Source organism: Peromyscus eremicus, chromosome 8b, assembly GCF_949786415.1.
Source record: "Peromyscus eremicus chromosome 8b, PerEre_H2_v1, whole genome shotgun sequence".
In the NCBI taxonomy this organism is placed as follows: domain Eukaryota; kingdom Metazoa; phylum Chordata; class Mammalia; order Rodentia; family Cricetidae; genus Peromyscus; species Peromyscus eremicus.
The window spans coordinates 11,221,705-11,244,903 of NC_081424.1; the positions used below are offsets into that span (position 1 = coordinate 11,221,705).

Consider the following 23,199-nt stretch of genomic DNA (forward strand, 5'->3'; position numbering starts at 1 on the left):
GGTCTTCCACAGTGTCGGATAAAATGTGTAAGGCCACTGATGCAGTTTTCTTACTAGTGAAACCTGACCTGTTACCGCATCACCAACGCTGGTCCTGTGTTTTAACCAGGATCCTTGGAAGACACGGGAGCTTCAGTTTGGCTGTCTCAGTGGTTGGTAAGTCTTGGTAGCAAGCCCTGTTCCCTTTTGTGATAACACCAATGTGGCCTGAGGACTGGCCCAGGTCCCACAGAGACGGTCTGCAGGCTTCACAGAAAAGCCAGGGCTTAGCTCCTCAGATATGGTAGTACACACCTAGAATCTCAGTACTTGGAAGGCTGAGGCAGGACGATTGTGAGGGCAAGGCCAGCCTGGGCTACACAGCGAGGTTCTGTTTTAGGATTTCAAAATAAATAAAAGGGTAGCTTGGGTTCTCAGCTACCCCAGAGCTCTATGAAGATGAAGGAGTTCAACCTGATGTGGCTGTTGGTGAGTACTGGAGAACATTTACAGAGTACACATTCAGAGGCCATATCCTGCAGGTTATAATAAGTAATTTATTGAATATCAAATAAAGCATCCATCTGTTGAGCACTTACAGCATGCCAAGCCTCTTTTTAGGCTCTTTATACAAGATTAGTTACTGACCTTGGAAAACACCACCTGTTTTTCATATTAGAAAACAAAGGCGCGTAGAAGTTCTTGCCTAAGTTGATGCAGTAGGAAAGGGCAGAGCCTGGTTTCCAACCTGGGTAGAGCACATGTTCTTAACACTGTGCTGTCTCTGGGTCAGTTGACAATGAGGAATGGACACTTTTCTTTCTCCTCAACTCCATTAGAGCTTTGTATTTGGTGTATATATGATACAGCAATAAGACAGGATGGGTGAGAATAAGGGGTAGACTGAGGGTGATCTTTGGGGTGACGGGTCTTCATTGTATATGACACGAAGCTTCACATGATGAAATGGCATCACACACTTGCAGCAACGTTAGCTGCTTATTTTGATACTGTACTATAGCTACATAGGATGGAAACACTGTGGAAACAGGGTGAAGGGTACACAAGACTTCTCTGTACTGTTTCTGCAACTTCCTGTGAATCTGTAACCTTCTCAAAATAAATGTCTACCTTTCGCAAGCCCCAAACCAATTTAGATCCTGTCTCTTTCAGAATTGGTTTAAGGGGAGATCATCCTTGGAAGACAAGCCACCTTTGAGAGAGGCACTAGGGTAGAGGCAGCAGTAGGAGTTGAGAAATCACCAGTAAGAGTCAATGCTATGGTGACGCCACCAGGGGCGCTGAAGTCAGATGATTCTGTCATCTCCTGGTGCTCAGCTGTCCAAGGAAGAAAGAACTAAATTAAGTCTCCCGTCTCCATCTTGAGACTCTCTCTCCTAGGGACTGTGACTCAGGATGTCAAGTACAGGGCCTGCTGGTCTATATCTTAAAAGCTTTCCCTACAAGTGATGGAGCCTTAGGGACCTTCAGATGGAGCAGCTGATAAAACAGAGCTCCAGCAGTTCACTGGGACCAAACCACAAAGATCAACCCCAACTCTTGATTTTCTTATGATTGGAATGGCTCAGAGACATGATGATATTTACAACATCCAAATACATGTGTCCTTCCTGCAGGCTATGCATAAGCACCGTAACTTCACTGAATTGTTTTTCTATTGTGTCAGTTATTTATCAAGCATATCATGATAGGAATATAGTTACAAACAGCACAATTCATTTACAAATGCTTTAGACTAAAAACTCACTAGGTACATTGCTAGGTTAATAACGTTCAGGGCCACAAGTAACAAATTCATAGGAATAGAACCAGGAATAGAATCCAGAGTTCTACTTGCCTTACGTACGTAGTAAAAATTCCAGAAAGAGGAGGCGGTGAGGTGAGGCTCAGCAGTTCTCTTGGCTCCCAGCCTATCATACTCAAAACACGATGGAGGAGCGGGAACAAGACCACTGGTACTCCAGTGAGACACTGGCCACAGTGCTCTCAAATGGCCTCTCCAGTTCTAAAGGAGCCTGGGAAACCGAGTATTTTGTACTTAGAGTCTCTGTGGTGGGAGCAGGAGAGGAAAGAGAATGACTGGGATATGAACCAACAATTGTGTCTGCCACGGCCTTCGAGTCCAATGTTATCAAGCACCATTTAATTAAATATAGAAACAGCTGGTCAAACGCACAGTAATGACCCATCACAGAAAATCTGACTGATGGGAAAATCAGGTATAAAGAATTCCACTGTCTGCAATACTGCAAAGAAGCGTTGGTCTTTCGTTCTCTGTTGGAACTAATTCTAGTTCTTTAAGAACTTCGGTCCCTTCGATTAGTTGCCTGCATAAGAGGGAATACAAAAGTGATCAGTCTTGGAGTTCCGCATTTAGTTGACATTCACAAATGGAGTCCCGCCCAACTACAGCGAAGGCGGTTACAAATTAACTGCAGCTGTAAATGCCTGAAATGGCTCTAAGTGTGCCCCGTGTGCCCACTTGCTGCCCATAGGTATGCCCAGCACCACTACTCAGTCCCTCCTGCCTTGAAGCGGGTAACTGCTGCAGCTTTCAGTGGGCATCTGCATTTGCTCTGGCACCTGTCCACCCTCCTGGCAACCTTCCTCCTCACTGCAGTCAGGAGAGAACCACCGGAACTACAAACCTGGTGTCACCTCCCTGCTCTGAACCCTTCCTCACCATCCGATGATGAGGACTAGAACTCCCCCTGGGGCCCCTGTTCTGCCTCCCACTGCCCCAGGGATGTCTGGCTCTGCTACACGCAGATTGGCCTCCACTACTTTAAGAATCTAGAAGTTCTACCTTCCTGCCGTAGCCGGCCCCTTTCCCTTGGCCTAGCCATCTCCTGGCCTACCAGCTCTCATCTGTCTTTAGTTTCTCAGGAAAGGTTTTCAGGGCTTTGTACTTACATTAAGTCCCCCCTCACCATTAGTGGTGTTTACAGGGGTGGAATGTTTTTTTTTTTAATACTTCTCTCTCTCTCTCTCTCTCTCTCTCTCTCTCTCTCTCTCTCTCTCTCTCTGTGTGTGTGTGTGTGTGTGAGGGGGGGAGGGCCTATGTGAGTACAGGTGTGCAGAGGTGTGCATGTATGCAGGTGAGAAGACAACTTTCTCCTCCTCTCTTTCCATCATGGGTTCCAGGTCACCAGACTTGTGCGGCAAGTGCTGTTACCCACCAAGCCACCTCTCTGGCTCTGAAGTCTTTCATTCATTCATTCATTCACTCACTCACTCATTCATTTTTTAACTTCTGGTTCTCCCTTGAGGGCGGAGGCACACTTTTGCTGAAAGCCTGGCACCTGCTAGGCACCCAGCCCGCCCACTGGGTACACTCAAGCCCATGCTAGTCTGGGCCTCTGCAGACCCTCACTGGCCATGAGCGAGAACACCAGACGAGTGATGCCAGACTTGTTTTCAGCTAGAAGGCAGCAGCGTGAAAGCTGGGAAGACGGTTCACTGGGTGGAGTGTCTGCACACAGCCATGAGGACCTAGGTTAGGAAGCCGAACGCCCACCTAAAAGCCAGACACCGTGGAACACGAGTGTGATGGGCTGGTGATGGGGAGAGACTTCTTTAGCCAGACAGCCTAAGGCAAGCTGATGAGCTCCAGGTTCAGTGAGTACGGTGTCTCAACAAGTGAGGTGCGTATCTCACACATAGGTCTTTTCCAGAAGGTTCTGCCGGGGTGCTGGGGTTAAACCCCAGAGACCCATGCACACAAGGCAAGCACTCTACAGCAGGCTATCTCCCCACTCCTGAGAAGGGTTTATTTTTTGTTCACTCCCACGCTGTTGGTGTAGGTTGTCTTTTGACTTTCTGGATGATGCCCTTTGATGCGAAAGTTTCTTATTTTGTCGACATCCCAATTTACCTATCATTTCTTGCATTGCTCATGTCTTTGGGATCAGATCTCAGAATCACTGCCAAACCCAAGTCTCCCACTTTTCTTTTTATTAACTTCAGTTGCCTATGTGGGTGTGTGTACACGCGTGTGTGCAGATGTCCTTGGAGGCCATGATTTCTCCGAAGCTGGAGTCAGAGTCTGTGGAACTCCAGTCCTCTGCAAGAGCAGTACAGTCTTAACCACTGAGCTGTCTCTCCAGGCCCCTGGTTAACATTACCTTTTAAACTACCGATATCACCATACTTACAGTGAATTTTTCTTAGGAAGCATGTTGTTGATTCTGAAACTCATTACCTATTAGCTGGATGTTTATTTAATTAAAATTAAAACACATATGGTGGAGAGAAACAGAGGAAGCCATCATTGACCACTGACTTCCACATGCTCGTTCACACACATGCTTGTGCATCATGCACCAACACACTCAGGCACACACCTACATTAACATACACTTGTAACACACACATATACAAAGACAAATAAACAAACAAAAATCCAAACAAACCCATCAGTATATGGCAGAGAGACAGGCCTAGACACAGAAGTGTCTTCTGCCAATGCTTGGGTTAGGTCAGTGGCTGAGGGGAGGGGGGGCAATTTCTAGTGCATGAACCTTGACAGTGTGGCCAGTGCCAACACGGACCACATGTGTGTCCTCTTCATCTGCCTCTGGACTTGATTCTGCCATCCCAATCAGAAGCTCCAACATAGGGTGCTGTTTAAATGCACCCTTAAAGCTCATGCTGAACCACCACTGTGGTGGTACTAAGAGGGAGCTTTCAGAGATGATTGGGTCATTGGGAAATCTGCCCTCATGAATGGTCCATGGTTTTCACAGGTCTGAGTTATCTTCATGTTATGACACAGTCTTGCAGGCCTTCACCAGATGCCCAGCACCGTGCTCTTAGACCATGCTCCTGGCCCCCAAATAAACACCTGTCAATTACCCAGGCTATAGCAAGAGGAAATGGATGAAGACGAAGAGCAACAGAGGTACATGTGAGCAGAAGATGAACGCAGACTCACCTGTCTAGTGAGGGCATAAAGCCTTTTTCCAAACAGGTCTGACACATATTGAGGCTCTTACGTGTGTGCCTCTCTACTGTGGAGTGCTAGGGTACAGTCTATGCAAGACCCAGTCCCTACTCCGAGTTGTTCACAATGCACCAAAGAGGACCAAGAAGCCCTCTGCCAGGGTCTAGGCCCTGATCTTTGAACAGGATTTCATCTGACTGAAGCGAGACAGAAAGGAACAAAGTAAGCCAAGGCCAGGGACTGTCCTAGAGTGGTGATATTAGGGTCTGACTTCAGCTCAGCTACCAATCAGACTGCTTCTAAATTTATATCCAGACCTGACCTGCTTGAATCTCTCTCCCCCAGTGTCCCCAGGGTGTCCCGTAAGTATCAATCTTAAATGTAACTTAGCCGGCCTCACCTGATCTCTTGGAAGTCCTCCTTCTGTGGTCTCTCTTGGTGAATGGTACCAACCACTATCCAGTTCTCAACCCTGGAGAGTTACTATAGACCTGCCAGTGTGGAGGCCACTCAAACAGGCGATTATTTAAATGTATCTAAAACCAAGGGATGAAGAGATGATTCACTATTTAAAAGCACTTGCTCGCCGGGCGGTGGTGGCGCACGCCTTTAATCCCAGCACTCGGGAGGCAGAGCCAGGCGGATCTCTGTGAGTTCGAAGCCAGCCTGGGCCACCAAGTGAGTTCTAGGAGAGGCGCAAAACTACACAGAGAAACCCTGTCTCGAAAAACCAAAAAAAAAAAAAAAAAAAAAAAAAAAAGCACTTGCTCTTCTGCAAACCAGAGCTCAGTGCCCTCACTGGATGGCTCACAACCATCTCTAACTCTAGCTCCAGGGATCCAATGCCCCTTCTGGCCTTAGCAGGCACATACAACAATATCTCTCTCTCTCTCTCTCTCTCTCTCTCTCTCTCTCTCTCTCTCTCTCTCTCTCTCTCTCATACACACACACACACACACACACACACACACACACACTCAAAATCTAAAATTTTCAGAATCAAGTATGTTCCTTAGCCGTGCTGGTCACATTTTAAGTGTCCAATGGCCGTGGATGTCTGTGGCTGCTGCTGTGTAGGGCCGTGGAGACCACAGATTTCCATCATTACAGAAAGTGCAGCTGTAAAACACCCACCCAGCCCCTGCTGTGCTCCCACCTTCAACGTCCAGCTCCATGAATGTAACTTGAATATCCTTGGTATCTGCCCCCCGCTCCATCCCAGCTTGCTTATACTGCCAGTGTAAATAGAACTTCATCTACACCTATTATGACTAGACCTTCCTAACTGGACTCTATACTTTCTTAATTCTTTTCCAGTTTACTCTTGAGCTGTACAGAAATCTTTCCTAATGAGCTGCTCAATTGCTTACAATTTAAAATGCTCCTGTAGTTCCTCATCATCTTTGGAAGAAGTCCACACCCTGAAGCATGCATGGCACCTATGGCCCAGTGGTCCTTGTCCATCCCTTTTCTCCAGCCTATCTCTATTCTCCCTGGGGCTTCACACTCTGGCTAGACCAGCTCAGTTGTGGACATGCTTCTCTCTTGTTCCGCAGGACATTGTTAAGAGTGCCTTATGCTTTCAAAAACTGATTAATTGTAATTTCCCCTTTCTCTATCTGGCTAACTTCTACTTCACTTTAGCTATCTGGTTCATATTCTTACAAAGCCTCCCACAGTTCCTTCCCACCTTAAGACCCCCTGGAAATGAAATTCTCCTGTCGCTATCCCCAACACATACTCCCCCATGCCTCTGCCATGTATCTGCATGAGTGGCAATCTTACAAGCTTGCATTTAAAAAAATACACACTTTATTTATTTTATGTGCACATTTATCTGTGAGGATGCTGGATTCTCTGGAACTGCAGTTATAGACAGTTGTAAGCTGCCATGTGGGTGCTGGGAATTGAACCTGGGTCCTGTGGAAGAGTAGCCAGTACTCTTAACCACAGAGCCATCTCCAGCCCAAAGACTTGTTTGCTCGTTTTTGGAGACAGGGTTTCTTTGTGCAGTCCTGGAACTCGATCTGCAGACCAGGCTGGCCTCAAACTCAAGAGATCCACCTGCCTCTGTCTCCTGAGTGCTGGGATTAAAGTCATGTGCCACCACCGCCTGACACAAGCTTGTATTTTGTATTCTTTCCACATGAGGGACACTGGGCGAGGCCATACTGCGGATTGCTGCAGTCTGCTGATAAGCATTCCTAGCATCATCTGTCTTCAGAAATTAGAACTCGGAAAGAGGGCTTGCCTCAGATAAGCAGGAAACTTGTGTCTCCAGGCCTTGCAGAAATGTGTCACATGGCTTGCAGACGCAGAAATGCTAGGAGATCCCAGGGAAGCAGCAGCAGCTTCACCTGGGCAGGAAGACATAGTTCATCTACCCCAACTAGACTGGTTGTCTATTTTGCTATTACCTTTCTCCATCTCCATTTCTGTGGGATCCTGTTTATATATTCCAACATTAGGAGAGTTCAGGGATAAACTGAGACTATGCTGGAGCTGAAACAATAAAGGGAACACACTGCCTCCCTGTGGCCACAGTGGTAATGACAACAAAAACGAGATTTCCCTAAAAACAGCCAAAGAATCATCAACAAGACCACTCTCCAGAAATCACCCCCCCACCCCCCGCGAGGAACCGAGGGGTGTCCTCTCAGTCCCACTTCGAGCCTTCCCAGTAACCAGTTGCACTCTCTTTGGTTTTGGTGGGGTCTTTTGTTTGTTTTTATCTGCCTTTCTTGGTGGGTGGGATCTAAGGTCTCTGAAGGGCAGGCCCGTGTCTTGCCACCCTCTCCTACTCTAAACATCAGTAGTGACAGATGGCAGGTGCCCAATAAAATTCTGATTGGATGAACCAAGAAAACAGCAAAAAACGGTGGCTGAAGAAAGGTGTAGGGCAGGAGAGGGGAGGGATGCTGTGCTGGATGGATGCTGTGTGTGTCTGCGGGAGGCGGTGGTAACTGGGCACTACAGTTAAAGCTGTCAGCTTGTGTCTGAGCAAGCCAACTTTAATGGGGTACAAGGGATCAACAAGGCACTGGTAGAAGGGGTACAGATTGTCAGCAAGATGACAACGGTTATTCAATGATCCGAGAAGAGGTAAAGTTATCTAAAATTAATTCAAGAATGCATTTTCAGCGCATGCCTTTAATCCTTGAACTGGGGAGGCAGAGGCAGGAGGATGTCTGAGTTTGAGGCCAGCCTGGTCTGCAGAGTGAGTTCCAGGAGAGCAAGAGCTACATAGTGAGACCCTGTCAAACACACACACACACACACACACACACACACACACACACACACAGACAGATAGACAGAATGCACTGTCACAAACAAAAAACAAGAACATTTTACAAAAAGAGAAAGTAAATACTTTATTGATGTGGAGGAAAACTGAAAGCAGCTCATTAAGTTCTAAACCTATGAATGAAAAGTCATCTAATTAATGCTGTCCTTCTGGAAGAAAATTAATTTGCTACTCTTCCCAACCTGAAGTACCACCGAAAGCATTAAACTAAGGGAATTACTTTGGTTGAAATGAACACTGATATGAAAATCCTTTGGGAGTTGCAGCGGCAATTGATGACCCTCTGGAGGGACTGAAACAGCCTAATAAATGTTTAAAATGGTCTACTGCATCACCTCGGGCAAGACAGTCTGCTCGCCTCCCTCATGGGCTCATCAGTAACGAAGCATCGAACTGAGTGATGAAAAGTACATCCATTGCCCATGGTGGTCCACGGGCTAATTAGCTTCTTACTAAAATTCTCATAATTATTGTTGACCCATAGACAATCTCACAGACAGTGAGACGGCATCAACTTCTCACTTCTGCATGAAACTATTTCTGTATTATTAAGCACTATGGTATGATTAGTCTTAAAAATTGATATTAATCTGGAGGCTGAAGATGACAGGTAAGTGGGTATGTAGGAACATATTGATAAATATATATTATATATATCATATATATATAGACAGAACATCACCACAGCTGTGTTTAATTAATTTCTGTACTTAACATTAATTATTGTTATTAGTGTGTGATGTATGTGTGTGGTGCGCATAACATGGCACATGTGTTGAAATCAGAGGACAGCTTTATGGAGTTGTGTCTCCTTCCACCTTTATGTGGGTTCCAGGAGTTAAACTCGTATCATCAGGATTGTGCAACAAGCCCCTTTACCCACTGAGCCATCCTGCCAGCCCTAATCTCTGTATTTTATGGATAACAAGTTTGTTATAACTACTTGTTGCTAGATGTATCTGTATTATTTTGTATCATTCAGCTCTATTTTTAGCTAATCCGACTATGTTCAATAATGATGCAAATATTTTTGAGCAACATTTTATAGGTGTGAATGCTATGCAGAAAAACCTATCATGTACATACCCAAAAGCCACATATTTTTTATCCAGATAGGGAGTTGCTTGTAGTGTGATGTAGAATTGTGACCCATTGGTATGACGACCTTTATTGACCATTCCAAGAACTCCTCTTTTATCATGAGGAACCGAAAAGTTTTCATCTAGGAAAGAATAATCAGTAGGTCACTGAAGTATCTGTATTGTTGCCAACAGTTACAGCATTTAGGGAGCAAAGGGAACTTGGTAACAGGCTTCACAGTACTTACTGATATACCCCAATTAGTTTTGATGATTTTCAAACATTTAAGCAAACTTTCTTAAAGTTGTTAAAGCTTACCAGAACTACTTGAGCACTTAGCTCATCTGTCTCTTATGCGGTACTTACAGTAAAGGGCAGCAGGGCTTCCTTGTGCTTCCTTGTGCTGTCTGCAGTGGACCTTCGTTCAGACAACCATGAGAGCGTTACAAAGACCTTTCTCAACTCCTTCACGGGTCTGTGTGCCCTCCCCTGCAGCACCTTACATGGACCTGTCACAGTCCTCCTATACTGTGGCGTCCCTGGGCTATGCAGGTTACATGGTGCTTCCTGTCCTGTGTGTGAGCAGGACCCTTGTCTGGTGGCTATAATCCTAGGACTCCTGACACCTTCACTGGATCAGCTGTGCTCCTAAATACCGATTATGAAGATAGTAATCTATGCTCATTTTCACTTGTATTAAAATACATTTTAATCTCCAGCCTCCCATGGGTTGACTTTTAAGGGGAAGGTTAGTTTGGGGTGTCTAAGTGAAAATGTGTAAGGTTACATGTGAGAAGAACACAGTATTGATGATGAGGCCACCAATTTCAGAAGTATCACCCCCAGTTTTGTTTTTTGTGACAATTAATCTTCTTTGCCAACTTGATAGGATTTTAAATCATCTTGGAAATGCAGCTGGGGAAGTGTCCATGAGAGGTTTCCAGAAAGTAACTGAACAGGAAATAGTCACTCTGAATGAGCACAGACTGAGTAAAGAGGAAGATGTGAGCTGAGCATCAGCATTCATCTCTCTCTGCTTCCCGACTGCACGAGATGACATCTGTTGCTTCACACTCCTGCCGCCCTGCCTTCTCTGCCGTGATGGACTGCACCTTCCCACTGTGAGCCGAAACAAACCCACCCTGCCCACCTAACTACAACAGCCTCCAAGTTCAAATGTACTAAAACAAATGCTGGATGGCAAAGTCAGTAGAGTATTCACTGACTATGAAGTTCTGGCTTGGGGATTTAGCTCGGAAGTGAGGCACCTACCCAGCACGTGTGAGGTACTGTGTTCCATGCTAGCATAGTCAGTTAATAGTCATCTAGATAGCTGGGCGCCAGGCTAAGGAAGGAGGATTGCAATTTCAAGGCCTGCCTGACCTACAGAACACTTCATGGACTCACCTCTACAAGGCGGGTCTTTTTCAAGGGAAAGCCCTATATTTACTATAGCAGTTATGTAGTTATGTGAGAGTGTATGCAGAGGCCTGAGGTTGATGGCAAGTGTCTTCATCAAGTGCGCCCCCACTTAAGTTACTGAACCCAGAGCTCACTGATTTGTAAATCTAATTGTCCAGCTTGCCCTGATGATCCCTTGTCTCTGCCTCCTCAGGGCTAAAATCAGAGAAAGGCTGCTAAGACCATGTAGCTTTGATGTGGGTTGCTAGGGATCTGAAATCTGGTCTTCCAAGCAAGCACGTTATTCACTGAGCCATCTCCCCAGCCTGTCTCTCTTGTGTTTTAACAGAACCCTCATTTTTGCCATAAGCTGTGTGATTTTTATTGCATGGTGTTGCATGATGCAGAGGGTTTTTGTTTGTTTTCTTTTTTAAATTTTTTTCTGAGACAAGGTTTCTCTGTGTAGCCCTAGCTGTCCTGGAACTTGCTCTGTAGACCAGGCTGTCCTCGAACTCAGACATCTACCTGTCTCTGCCTCCCAAGTGCTGGGATTAAAGGCATGCACCACCACTGCCTGGCTGTTTTCTATTTTTTAAAGATTCATTTATTTTTATTTTGTATGTATGCATTTGCATGTGCATGCCTGGTGTCCACAAAGGCCAGAAGAGGGCATCGGCTTCCCTGAACTGGAGTTCCAGGCAGTTGTGAACTGTCCAACTTGAGTGCTGAGATGCAAATCCAGGTTGTCTGTGAGAGCATCAAGTGCTCTTAGGCACTGAACTATCTCTCCACCCCTGCTACTTGCCGTGAAAGGATTTAAAATATTTACTAGTGGTGCGTGTGTGTGTGTGTGTGTGTGCCACACACGCATGTGAAGGTCAGAGGACAGCATTTTGGAGCTGGCTCTTTCCTTCTGTTGGGGGTTGAAGGGACATCATTACTGCCAAGCCATCACAGTAGCCCCAATGAGATTCCTGTGGAACATGTCACGCTGTAATGGAACTGACTGTAGCTGGATGCAGAGGCTTTCCCATCTCTTGGTGCATTCTTTCAACAGAGGCACAGAATTTCTGCTGTCTGTCTCTGTGATGTTCAGAGGGGTGCTGTGGGATGTCTTTCTGTATATTGTGAGTATGTATGGCTCCCATTGGATAATAAATAAAGCTGTTTTGTCCTATGGCAAGAAAGCTTACAGCGAGGCGGGAAATCCAAGCAGTGATACAGAGGGAAGAGCAGAGTTGGGGGAGACACCAGCCCGCCACAGAAGGAGCAACAAGATGCCAGCAGACCAGTAACACCATGGCCACGTGGCAACATATAGATTTATAGAAATGGGTTAAGATGAAAGCTAGCTAGCAAGAAGCTGAAGCCATAGGTCATACAGTTTGCAATTAATATAAGCCTCTGAGTGATTATTTTATAAGCAGCTGTGGGACCATGGGTGGGAGAGATTCATCTTGACTGCTGGGCAAGGCAGGACTGGAGAAACTTCCCTCTATAGAGGGGCTGATGCAACAAGGGCCTCCACCCATGTTTCACTGTGGCCAGGGGAGCAGCCACTAGCCTATGGTATCATTTCCTTTTCATTTATTAATTGGATGTGTGTATGTGTGTTTGTTTATATGGTGTATACACACATGTGCAGGTGATGCATAGGTGCCTGAACCTGTGCACACGCTTGCAAAGAACTGTGGAGGTTTGAACGAGAACTGCCCCACAGGCTCATATATTTAGATGCTTCGTCGTCAGTGGTAGACTGTTTGGAAAGATTAGTCGGTGCGGCCTTGTAGGAATAGGTGTGTTGCTAGGAGTGGGCTTTGAGGTTTCAAAAGCCTGTGCCAGGCCCAGAGTTCCTCTGCCTTCTGCCTGGCAGATCAGGATGTAGCTCTCAGCTTCTTCTCCAGCACCATGTCTGCCTGCCACCATGCTCTGCACCAAGAGGATAATGGACTGACCCTCTGAAACTGTAAGAAAGCTCCTACCTGAATGCTTTCTTCTGTAGAGTTGCTATGGTCATGGTGTCTCTTCACAGCATTAGAACAGTGACTAAGACAAGGGCAGAGGAAGACTCCAGGTGTCCCGCTCTACCTTTCCTCACTTTACCTCTTTTGAGAAAGGATCTCTCCTTGAACCTGGAGCTCAGCTGGTGGCCATAAGCCCCAGCACCCCCACCCCTAGACAGAGACATGGTACAGGCGCATACAAACATGCCCAGCTTTTTCATGGTGCTAGAATCCAAACTCAGGTCTTCATGCTTGGGCAGCAGGTGCTCCTACCCACGGAGCCATCTCTCCAGCCTCTGGACTATCTTTTTTTTATAAAAACATCTTTCACAAAAGATGTTTCTTGCCGGGTGGTGGTGGCGCACGCCTTTAATCCTAGCACTCGGGAGGCAGAGCCAGGCGGATCTCTGTGAGTTCGAGGCCAGCCTGGGCTACCAAGTGAGTTCCAGGAAAGGCACAAAGCTACACAGAGAAACCCTGTCTCGAAAAAACCAAAAAAAAAAAAAAAAAAAAAGATGTTTCTTCCATCCATCTATCCACCCACGTCTGTCTGTCTATCTATCTATGTAAATATCTATCCATCCATCTATCTTGATATTATTTTTGAGACAGGATCTCACTATGTAGCTCTGGCTGTCCCAGAACTCTGTATGTAGAACAGGCTGGCTTCCAACTCACAGAGATCTGCCTATCTCTGTCTCTTGTGCTCTGGGGTTAAAGGTGTGTGCTATCACACTCAGCTGAGATAATTCTCTTTATCTACAGATTGATATATTTCATACAGTGCTGGAGGTCACTAAGAACATACAGCAGATGACAACCCAACAGGGGACTAACTCTGATGGGGAGCCCCACTAGGCAAAGGCCGTGGGGTCACTGGCTGTGGATACCATTTGTTTCTGTCTGTAATTTTCTCATGTATGGTCAGGAAGATCACTTCTTCTTAAGCTGTGTAATTTTGATGAATAGAAATAATGCTAGGATATTTTTCACAGCTCAAACTGACATAGGAAAATAACAGTATTCTCAGCTACAAAGACAGCTTTTTACATATTTAGTTGATTTAAGACCCCAGAGCAAATTCAAAGCAGACTAGTTGCCCCTGAAAATGAATCGCACAAGGACAGATTCCAAACTGTCTGTTGGTTGAACCAAAGTCAGGCACAAAACAACTTCAGTAGACATTAACTCCCTGTGCAGATTCTCTCAGCAACCGACTCTCTGCGCACACGATGCAGGGCTTAAGGTTTAGCCAACTGTTTATTGTTTAGGTCCTGAATTTCAATGCCACTCTCCATCAGGAAATACTGGGTGCTCAGCCTATGTGTGCCTCCTGACGTCCCAAGTCTGAGAGAAACTGTGTGATTTCTTATGGCTCTGTTTCTTATTGCTTACTCAAGAAATGTTATGTGACCCTCAAAATGTAACTCATATATTTGTCCAGAGATTTTTCTGTGAGAGAGCTGTATAGAGGAGAGATGTAGCTGTGTGGAGAGATGATGTAGCTGTGTGGAGAGATGATGATGTAGCTGTATAGAGGAGAGATGTAGCTGTGTGGAGAGATGATGTAGCTGTGTGGAGATTTTTCAGGGAAGATTCTTCAAGATGAAATAAAAGTTACCATCAGAACCCATGTGTTTCTTTCCTTACCCCTCAGATAGAAAAGATTGGCCCTTGCCACATTCATGGATTTTTTTTTTTTTTTTGCATACCCTGGGTGCTGCTGGAGGCTAGTCCTCCAGGCAGTGATAATAGAGAAGGCCAAATAGATGTTTGATTACCTCAGTTTTCAAGATATCAGTTTTTTTTAAAGACTTATTTTTTATTTATATAATTATGTGTATATGTGCATGGGTGTATAGGTGCCCATGCAGTCCAGAAGAGGACATTGGATCCCTTGGAGCTGGAGTTACAGGTGATTGTGAGCTACCTGATATGGATGTTGGGAACCAAACTCAGATCCTTGCTAAAAGCAGTATGCACTCTTAAACACTGAGCCGTCTCTCCAGCCCCAAGATAATGCATTCTTTTTCAATCATTCCTCCAAAGGTAACTAGTTAGATTTTATTTTATAATACGGTATCATTATGAACTTGTGGGTTTAAAATATATGTTGACTTCCAACCAATTGCAATTATTATTTTTTTATGGAGGTCAAATGACCACATCTTTGATCAGTGACAACCTCTTCTAACTGGATCTGTTGGCGTTTTGCCATAACTCCTGTAATCTTCAATAGCATTCCTGCTATCTGGTAGAACACAGGGGAACTAACTAATACACTGGGATTTGTCCCAAAGAAATAGGCAAGTAAATGTGTGCACAAAGCTGCTGCGGACTGGACCAAGAGGTTGGTTGCTTGAGATGTCTCATGTAGCCCAGTTTGGCCTCAAACTCGCTACATATCTGAGGATGACCTTGAACTCCTAATCATCCTTTCTCTACCTCCTCAGTGCTGGGATTACAAATGCAACCTACCATACACAGTGGTCTGGGAGATCCAACCCAGGGTTTCATACATGCTAGGTAAGCAAGCACCCTACCAACTGAATTACATCTCCAATCCCAGTTTTTTGTTTTGTTTTGTTTTAGAATACCACTCAGTCTTTAATCAGGCAAGGGCAAAGCTCCACTTTAAAAAACATCTGCAGTTTGAAGGGTAAAACCATTTTTTTATTAAGATTTATTTATTATGTATACAGTGTTCTGCCTACGTACATGCAGAACACCAGAAGAGGGCACCAGATCTCATTACAGATGATTGTGAACCACCATGTGGTTGCTCGGAATTGAACTCAGGACCTCTGGAAGAGCAGCCAGTGCTCTTAACCTCTGAGCCATCTTGCCAGCCCCAACCATTTTTAACTTTCATTTCTACTAAATATTATCCCAAATTGTCTCATTTGAACCCTTTCAAATTTCAATAATCAGCTAATATATGACTGAGAAACTTGAAAGACACCTACCTTCAAATGTTGGTCCATAAATAGACTCTCCATCGTCTCCTTTCCCCTCTACTATATCTGAGAAATAACAACACCCAGATTAGAACAGTGATGACAGAGGGAAGAAGGGGCCTTTAATTCTGACTCTGTTTACATCTTACATCAAATCTAGAGTAAGCTGCCCAATTGAAAATATTACTACGATCACTTCACTTTATCATGTAATTGTTTTTATTTTTTATAAATTCATTTTGTTGTCATAACTCTCTGGGGGTAACAAGTTATAGTAAAAGCTTTGAAAAATGTTAAATTATCATTATGGCCACAATTAAAGAAGATATTCACACAACACATTTGCTTCAAAAGTTATTTCATGTGGTAGTTTGAATGTAATTGGCACTATTAGGAGGTGTGGCATTGTTGGAGGAAGTGCCTGTGGAGGCAGGCTTTGGGGGTCTCATATATGCTCAAGCCACGCCCAGTGTCTCACACCACTTCCTGTTGCCTGCTGATCAAGATGTAGCTCCTTCTCCACTCTCAGCTCCTTCTCCAGCACCATGTCTGCCTGCATGCCACCATGTCCTGCCATGATGATAATAAACTAAACCTCTGAAACTGTAAGCCACTCAATTAAATGCTTTCCTTTATAAGAGTTTCTGTGGTCATGGTGTCTCTTCACAGCAATAGAAACTCTAAGACATTCCATATTTCACCTTGCTTTTCAGAGAAGTGGAAAGAGTAAACTGAGAAGAAGAAATGGAAAAAGTTCTCTTTGAACATGAATGAAAATAGATGCTCTAGGTGTGGGGGCGTGGGGGTAGCTCATATGGTAGAGTGTTTTCTGTGAAACTATGAGGACCTGAGTTTGATCCCCAGCATCCACATTAAATGCTGGTAGGTGGCACATGCCAATGATCTCATGGATCCTGTCCAGTCACCTTAGCCTAACTGGCAAGCTCCAATCCCAGTGAGAGACTGTATCTCAAAAAACAAGATGAACATCTCTGGAGGAATGGTACCCAAGGTTGACCTCCGGCCTCCACACATGTGCATACAAACCTGCAAATACTCACCCATACACACACACACACACACACACACACACACACACACACACACACAAGTAGATACCCTTTTAAAAAGTCACATTCAGATTTTCATTCCTTTAGTTACTCTTGGCTGTGAGTGTAGCTCAGTGGTAGAGCACTTGTCCAGCATGTACAAGACCCTGAATTTGACAACCTACACTGTGGAAAGTATCATTATCCATAATAATAGCTTACTTATTCAAATGATGTTTTGGAAACAAAATTCTTTTTGATATAATAAGAGGGTTTTCATTTATTTGTCTTTGGTGTTTATAGGAGCTGCATATTTTGGCTTAGGCAATGTTCCCCAAGTTATTTTATATACACCCACACTGGAGGTAAACAGGTTTGCCTTCTGTGTCCCAGCCTCCCCATGGGTACACGCTACTTCCTTTAGCTCTCTGATCCACCCCCCTCCTCTGCAATGTTCAATAAATATTGGCTGAATGACTGAGCTATCTTATCAAGCAAGTTTTTTTTTTTTTTAAATTAGGATCTGATACAATAGTAAGCACACAGAGAAAAGTTATTTGGAAAAGTGAATGGAGCATCTAAATCATGCTATTCACTGTTGATTCAAAAAACAAAACAAAACCCACTCCCCCCCACACACACCAAGAAATAAAGTTCTCACCTCAAAGGGGTTAAGATACTTTATTGTGGAGCCAAATTTGAATGCACATGGCCCTGGAAAACATGGAGCTAGGCTATCCGAGGTTCCATGTTCCACGTGGAAGTGGTTTCAAGAAATGTTATAGTAACAGAAAAAAATTATAAATCAAAGCATTAAAAAAATACATTGGTGGAAACATCAGGGAGGCAGTTACAGAAAGATAGGGTAATTTCTCCTCTAGGCCTCAGATACTATCTGATGGCTTTCTTAGTCTTGGGGTTGGTGGAAGCTGGTGGTCTGCTAAGTTAATAAAGTCTGAAAGCTTTTAATTTGTTAATCACAGGATGTTAGGGTTGACATAGAGATATGCACGGAATGGCTGTCTGGGGGTGCTAAAGCTAGCCCAAGATAGAGTGTACTCTTGTCTTACTTCGTACTCTTGTCTCACTGTCTGAAACGGGACCCAACACCTGCACACCTTGCCGTCTGGAAATCTTAGATATACAGAAAAGAAACTTCCACAGAGACTATGACCTGTCTTACCCAAGTCTTGTTCTGAGTAAACTGAGAAACAAAATAGAGCAACTGAAACCTAGTCCCTGAGAGTAACCGTGACTGGGTAGCTGCTTTTCAAACTGTTATTACTTTGATTAATTGAGGTGTCTGCCTGTCTGTCTGTCTGTCTGTCTGTCTGTCTCTCTCTCTCTCATCACTGGGCAGCAGCTATCTTCAAACTTTTCATTACTTTGATTAAGCACTCTCTCTCTCTGATATAGGAATGATAGGAAAAAAAAGGTAGATTATTGAATCTTCTTTAATCCAAAAAAAAAAACCCAACTATTAATCTCAAAATATTTTACACTGCTATGGATTTTGGTTTAGTGATACAAATTTAAAGTAAATTTTGTTATACTGTATGTATGTTTCTACTCTTGTTTGGGGTATTGTGTTTATGTAGCTCATTTAAAAATGTAATGTAATTAAGAAATACAGATAAATAGTTAGTCATCTATAATAGTCAAACTAATAGTCATGTGAGGTATGTTTTCAAGGTCATGTACAAATATATAAAGATAGATAGATGGTCTTCAAACACTTTAAAAATCTATAAAATATGGCATCTAATATGTTTAATAACCTAAGGCTTTTCATGACAGTGAGACCTGTCTGCTCCTGACAGCACCAATCTACTTCAGAGAAGATGATAGGCATCAGAGAAACTCTGTATGGAGTTTACTTTCTTTCTGGCAAAAGCTAGCCATTTGGGCAAAGAAACTGTCCTCACCTCAATTGCTGACAGTGTACTGTCCAAACTGGACCAGCAGGACACAAAAGAAAATGGCTGTCAAACTTTGCCAAGACAAGGTAGGACAGTCCTTCAAAATTCCTGAAAAGTCTGTCAGATGTTCTAGGCCTGTAGGCCACAGATGGATGCCCCAACGTTACAGAAGAACTTTGGGTGACTGTCCAGGCAGCAAGATATAACTGTCATTAGGTAACATTTTACTCTTCTGGGGTTTTTAACAGAGTTGAAGACTAGATAGTCATAGTTAAAGTTTTCCTTAGTTGTGATAAAAGGTAAATTAGGTATAAAACTTTAGACTCACAAAGATAAGATAAACAAGAGTATTTTCTCTAAATTTGCTAAAAACACATGGACTGGATATTGTAACTGTAATACTTAATAACTGTTTTTGTTATATATACTTTTACTATGTTAAAGTTAAAGCCTTTTTAATTAGACAAAAAGAGGGAAATGCTGTGGAACAAACTTTGTACACTGTAAATATGTATTACTTTCATTGGTTAATAAAAAAGCTGACTGGCCAATAGCTGGACAGGTAGAGGTTAGGTGGGAGAGCCAAACTGATAGGACACTGGAAAGGAGGAGGAGTCTGGGGAGTCAGGATGCCTGTGTGTGTGTGTGTGTGTGTGTGTGTGTGTGTGTGTGTGTGTGTGAATGCAAGCGTACCTTAGTGCACACTTCTAGCCTTCCACTGTGTGGATCTCAGGGGTGGAATGTGGCCATCAGGCTTGGCATCAAGAGCCTTTATCTGCTGAGTCAGTTCACCAAACCAACAGTCTCTCTTGAGGATTGATTATACTTCTTTTCTTTATAAGATTTCATCTCTCTCTCTCTTTCTCTCATCTATCCATCCACCCATCCATCTACCCACATACCCACCCACTCACCCATCTACCCATCTACCCACCCATCCTTTCATCCACCCACCAGCCCCTCCCTCCCTCCCTCCCACCCTCCCTCCCTCCCTCCCTCCCTCCCTCCCTCCCTCCCTCCCTCTTTCTTTCTTTTTGTTGTTGTTGCTATTGTTTTTTGAGATAGGATCTCTCTACACAGTCTTGGCTGTGCTGGAACTCACTCTGTAGACCAGGCTGGCCTTGAACTCACAGAGATCTGCCTGCCTCTGCATCCCAAGTGCTGGGATTAACCCAGCCTCGTTCCATTTTCAAATTCCCATCCTTAGCATGCTTCTTAAAATGTGATTCTAGAGCCGGTCGGTGGTGGCGCACGCCTTTAATCCCAGCACTCGGGAGGCAGGGCCAGGCGGATCTCTGTGAGTTCGCGGCCAGCCTGGGCTACCAAGTGAGTTCCAGGAAAGGCGCAAAGCTACACAGAGAAACCCTGTCTCGAAAAACCAAAAAAAAAAAAAAAAAAAAAAATGTGATTCTAGGTATTTTTATGTATTTACTTGAACTTTTAAAAGTATTTTTTGATTTTAAAAAATGTCATTTTACTCTATGTCACTTTTTAATTTGCACTGTTCCTGGAAACAGAACTTAAATTAGGGACTAAAAAATACAAATATGCTAGTGAATCATTTGACCATATAAAATATCCTTTAAGTTATACATCTGTTATTATCAATATCTAGTTCTGGGGCTGGAGATGACTCTATGAAGTGCTCCCTATGCAAGCATAAGTACCTGAGTTGGATTCCAGAACTACCAAAAAGAAGCCAGATGAACAGTTTGGTGCGGTGGTACACGCCTTTAATCCCAGCACTTGGGAGGTAGAAGCAGGCAGATCTCTGTGAGTTTGAGGCCAGCCTGGGCTACAGAGTGAGTTCCAGGACAGCCAGGTTATACAGTGAGACACTGTTTTGAAAAAACAAAACAAAAACAACAACAAAAGAATGGACACTTGGTTTGTCTAGCAGGCCTGAAGGCTTTCCCTCCAGAACCCCAGCTCTTGCCTGAAGGGCAACTCACCTTAGCACCTCTCTCTTGACCCTAACTCCGTTTCATCCCTAAAATCCAACATGTTGCTGGCCAGTAAGAACTTGGCAGAGCCTGAACAAACAACCCCCGAGGTTTGACCTCATGCACATCTGCATATGCCATGCCCTACCCCCAACACACAAAGAACATCCAAGGCCAGGTATGGTAGGACACACCTTTATCCCAGAACTCAGTGCGTAGAGACCGACAGACAGATCTCTGTGAATTGGAGGTCAGGCCTAATTCTTTACCAATTTTATAAAGGTAAATAAATAAACACTAGGGCGCTCTGCTTAGATGTCATATTTAAAGTTTGCAGCTTACCTCCTCCTTGTATCCAGCCATTCTGGACTACTCGATGAAAAATCGAATCTTTGTAATGAAGCTTTATACCTCTCTTAGAAAACCCCGCCATTCCTGTGCACAAGACCTGGAAATTTTTACATGTTTTGGGACATGTATCACAATATAACTACAAAATAAAGATGAAAGGTTTCAATGATTACTCAATATTTTATCAATTACAGACTCCTCAAAACTTATTTGAAAAAAAAAAAAACAGCAAAATTCTCTTACCTCAAAAATCAGTCTTCCAATTGGAGAAAGATCAATACAAATGTCCAAGTACACAAAATCATGCTATTAAAATTATTGAGAAAAAAATAACACAGGTCAGTGTTTTGTAAGCTTTGGAAATATTAAAAACAATAAAGCGTTCTTTTCAGTGATAAGATTTTAACCACAACATGAACAGACAGATAACAGCAAGTACAATCTGAACCATAATACTCACAGATAACAACAGTAAATTTAATGACCTAAAGGAATTTTTAGATTTATTTGACCAAGTCTTGATAATGGATATTACACAATCATTTAAAAACCTCTCAGCATTGAAGCTTTGAACAATGTTAACTTATCACGCAGGCCTGGGAGCACATGACCTAGAAATACGCAGGTGCCAGGGTTCCGTGTGGACAAGAGCAAGGGGCAGTCCCCTGGGGACAGAAACAGACTAGGGATTCTTCACTACGCTTCTTTGCCGAGTAGGTTTGGGAAAAGAGCCAAGTGAGTGTCGTGGAGCTGGCGACCGTGTGTCCTGGATTTCAGAGACAGTGGCGGCCACATGGAGCCAAGCCACACCCCTTCTGACTGGAAAAATACGACCACTGTTCCCACTAGCGCTTTGGCACCAAGGGCCCGGAAGAGAAGGGGGGTGCCTCCCAGTTCCTTTAGCGCACCCTCTCCTGTTCAACAGTCCTCACGTGCTGTCACGTGGTGTGCCTCACGGTAGAGATGACTGGTTCTGCGGGAGGCTTCGCGTAGCCACGTAAAAGGGCGTCCAAAGTTGGGCACCGTGGTTCCTGTCTGTAATCCCAACACTTGGGACGCTAAAGCAGGAGGACTGCCGAGTCCAAGGTCAGCCTAGGCAGGCTACTAAGTCCTTGTCTCAAAACCAAAACAAAACAGAAAGGCATCCAGAATGAATACGCTAGTCTTTCCCCGCTTAGCTCTCCGGGACCACTGTACATCTAATGGTGTTTCCGATCCTGGACAGCTCTGCCACACACAGAATACCAACTTAATGCAGCATGTAACTGCCCTCCCTCTTCCTCAGAAAATCTGGGAAACACATGATATTTCTCGAAATACATCGTATTGTTTCATGTCACTCTAACCTTTTGACGTTGTTTTGTTAAAAGACTGAAATTCGTGCTGTCTGGCATCTAGCAAGGAACCATTACAAGCATACTAAGTATGACTAAGATTTTCTGTTGTTTTTTCAGAGTGTCTCACTGTTCAGCCCAGGCTGGTCTGGAACTCATTACAAAGCCATAGCCCAGGCTGACCTTGAACTCGTGGAAATCTTTCTATCTCAGCCTCCTGAGGGCTGGCCTTACAGGCTTACAGGACTGCCATGTGCTCGCTAATCAGAATTAATTGGTTTGTGCCTCTTAGCTTCTGTACTCCAAGTTCTAAACTATCAGAGAACGCTATGCTAAGGAACGGGAGGGAGAATATAACACACCTCACATGCTTCCGAGGGACAAGAGGCAATGTCAGAAACTGCGGCTGACTGGGAAATGAATTCAAAGTCTATCAGGCATAATTAACCTCCCTGTGCCTCAACTGATTATCTTTATAGGGCTGTCAGGGGCAGACAACTCAAGATGAGCATGGCAGAACACACTTCTAATCTCAGCTCTAGAGAGGCAGGGAGATCCCTAGTTTGCAGCTAGCCTGGGCTACTTACAGTCCCTACTTTAAAAATAACAACCAAAAGGAAAAAACAAAGATAATTCTGAAAATGCTCATGACAGAGACAAATGAATGCGATACAAAGTAACATCCAGTCCCCAGGAGCCAAACACACAAACAGACTTGCCCGGCAGGACATTCCAACCCAGAAATAAACAGAAGAGAATCCACCCTCGGGAAAAACACTTAGTCTTTTCCCAGGAAGCTAGGTCCTCGGTTCTCAGTGGCAGCTGTCAATTCACGCTTTCATTATTTCTAGCATATGTCACCACAGCCCTTTCCAAACACCTACCCTGACACCAGCTTGCTTTGGCACAGCTC

General features: G+C 44.1%; 1 protein-coding gene across 3 annotated transcripts in view; it reads right to left on the reverse strand.

Annotated features, from left to right (window-relative positions):
• Positions 1 to 2,121: 2,121 nt before the first annotated feature.
• Ppil6 (peptidylprolyl isomerase like 6) overlaps positions 2,122 to 23,199 on the reverse strand; it is a 31,325-nt gene continuing 10,247 nt past the window's right edge. For 2 of the 3 annotated variants that reach the window (XM_059272500.1, XM_059272498.1), the window contains 5 exons: positions 21,196 to 21,258; positions 20,944 to 21,091; positions 15,700 to 15,756; positions 9,336 to 9,471; positions 2,122 to 2,327 (listed from right to left, as the gene is read on the reverse strand). In XM_059272500.1, the coding sequence (XP_059128483.1) occupies positions 2,216 to 2,327; positions 9,336 to 9,471; positions 15,700 to 15,756; positions 20,944 to 21,091; positions 21,196 to 21,258 (516 nt within the window). In that variant the 3' untranslated portion in view covers positions 2,122 to 2,215. The remainder of the gene's footprint in view (positions 2,328 to 9,335; positions 9,472 to 15,699; positions 15,757 to 20,943; positions 21,092 to 21,195; positions 21,259 to 23,199) is intronic. The other variant, XM_059272499.1, reaches the window with a different exon arrangement.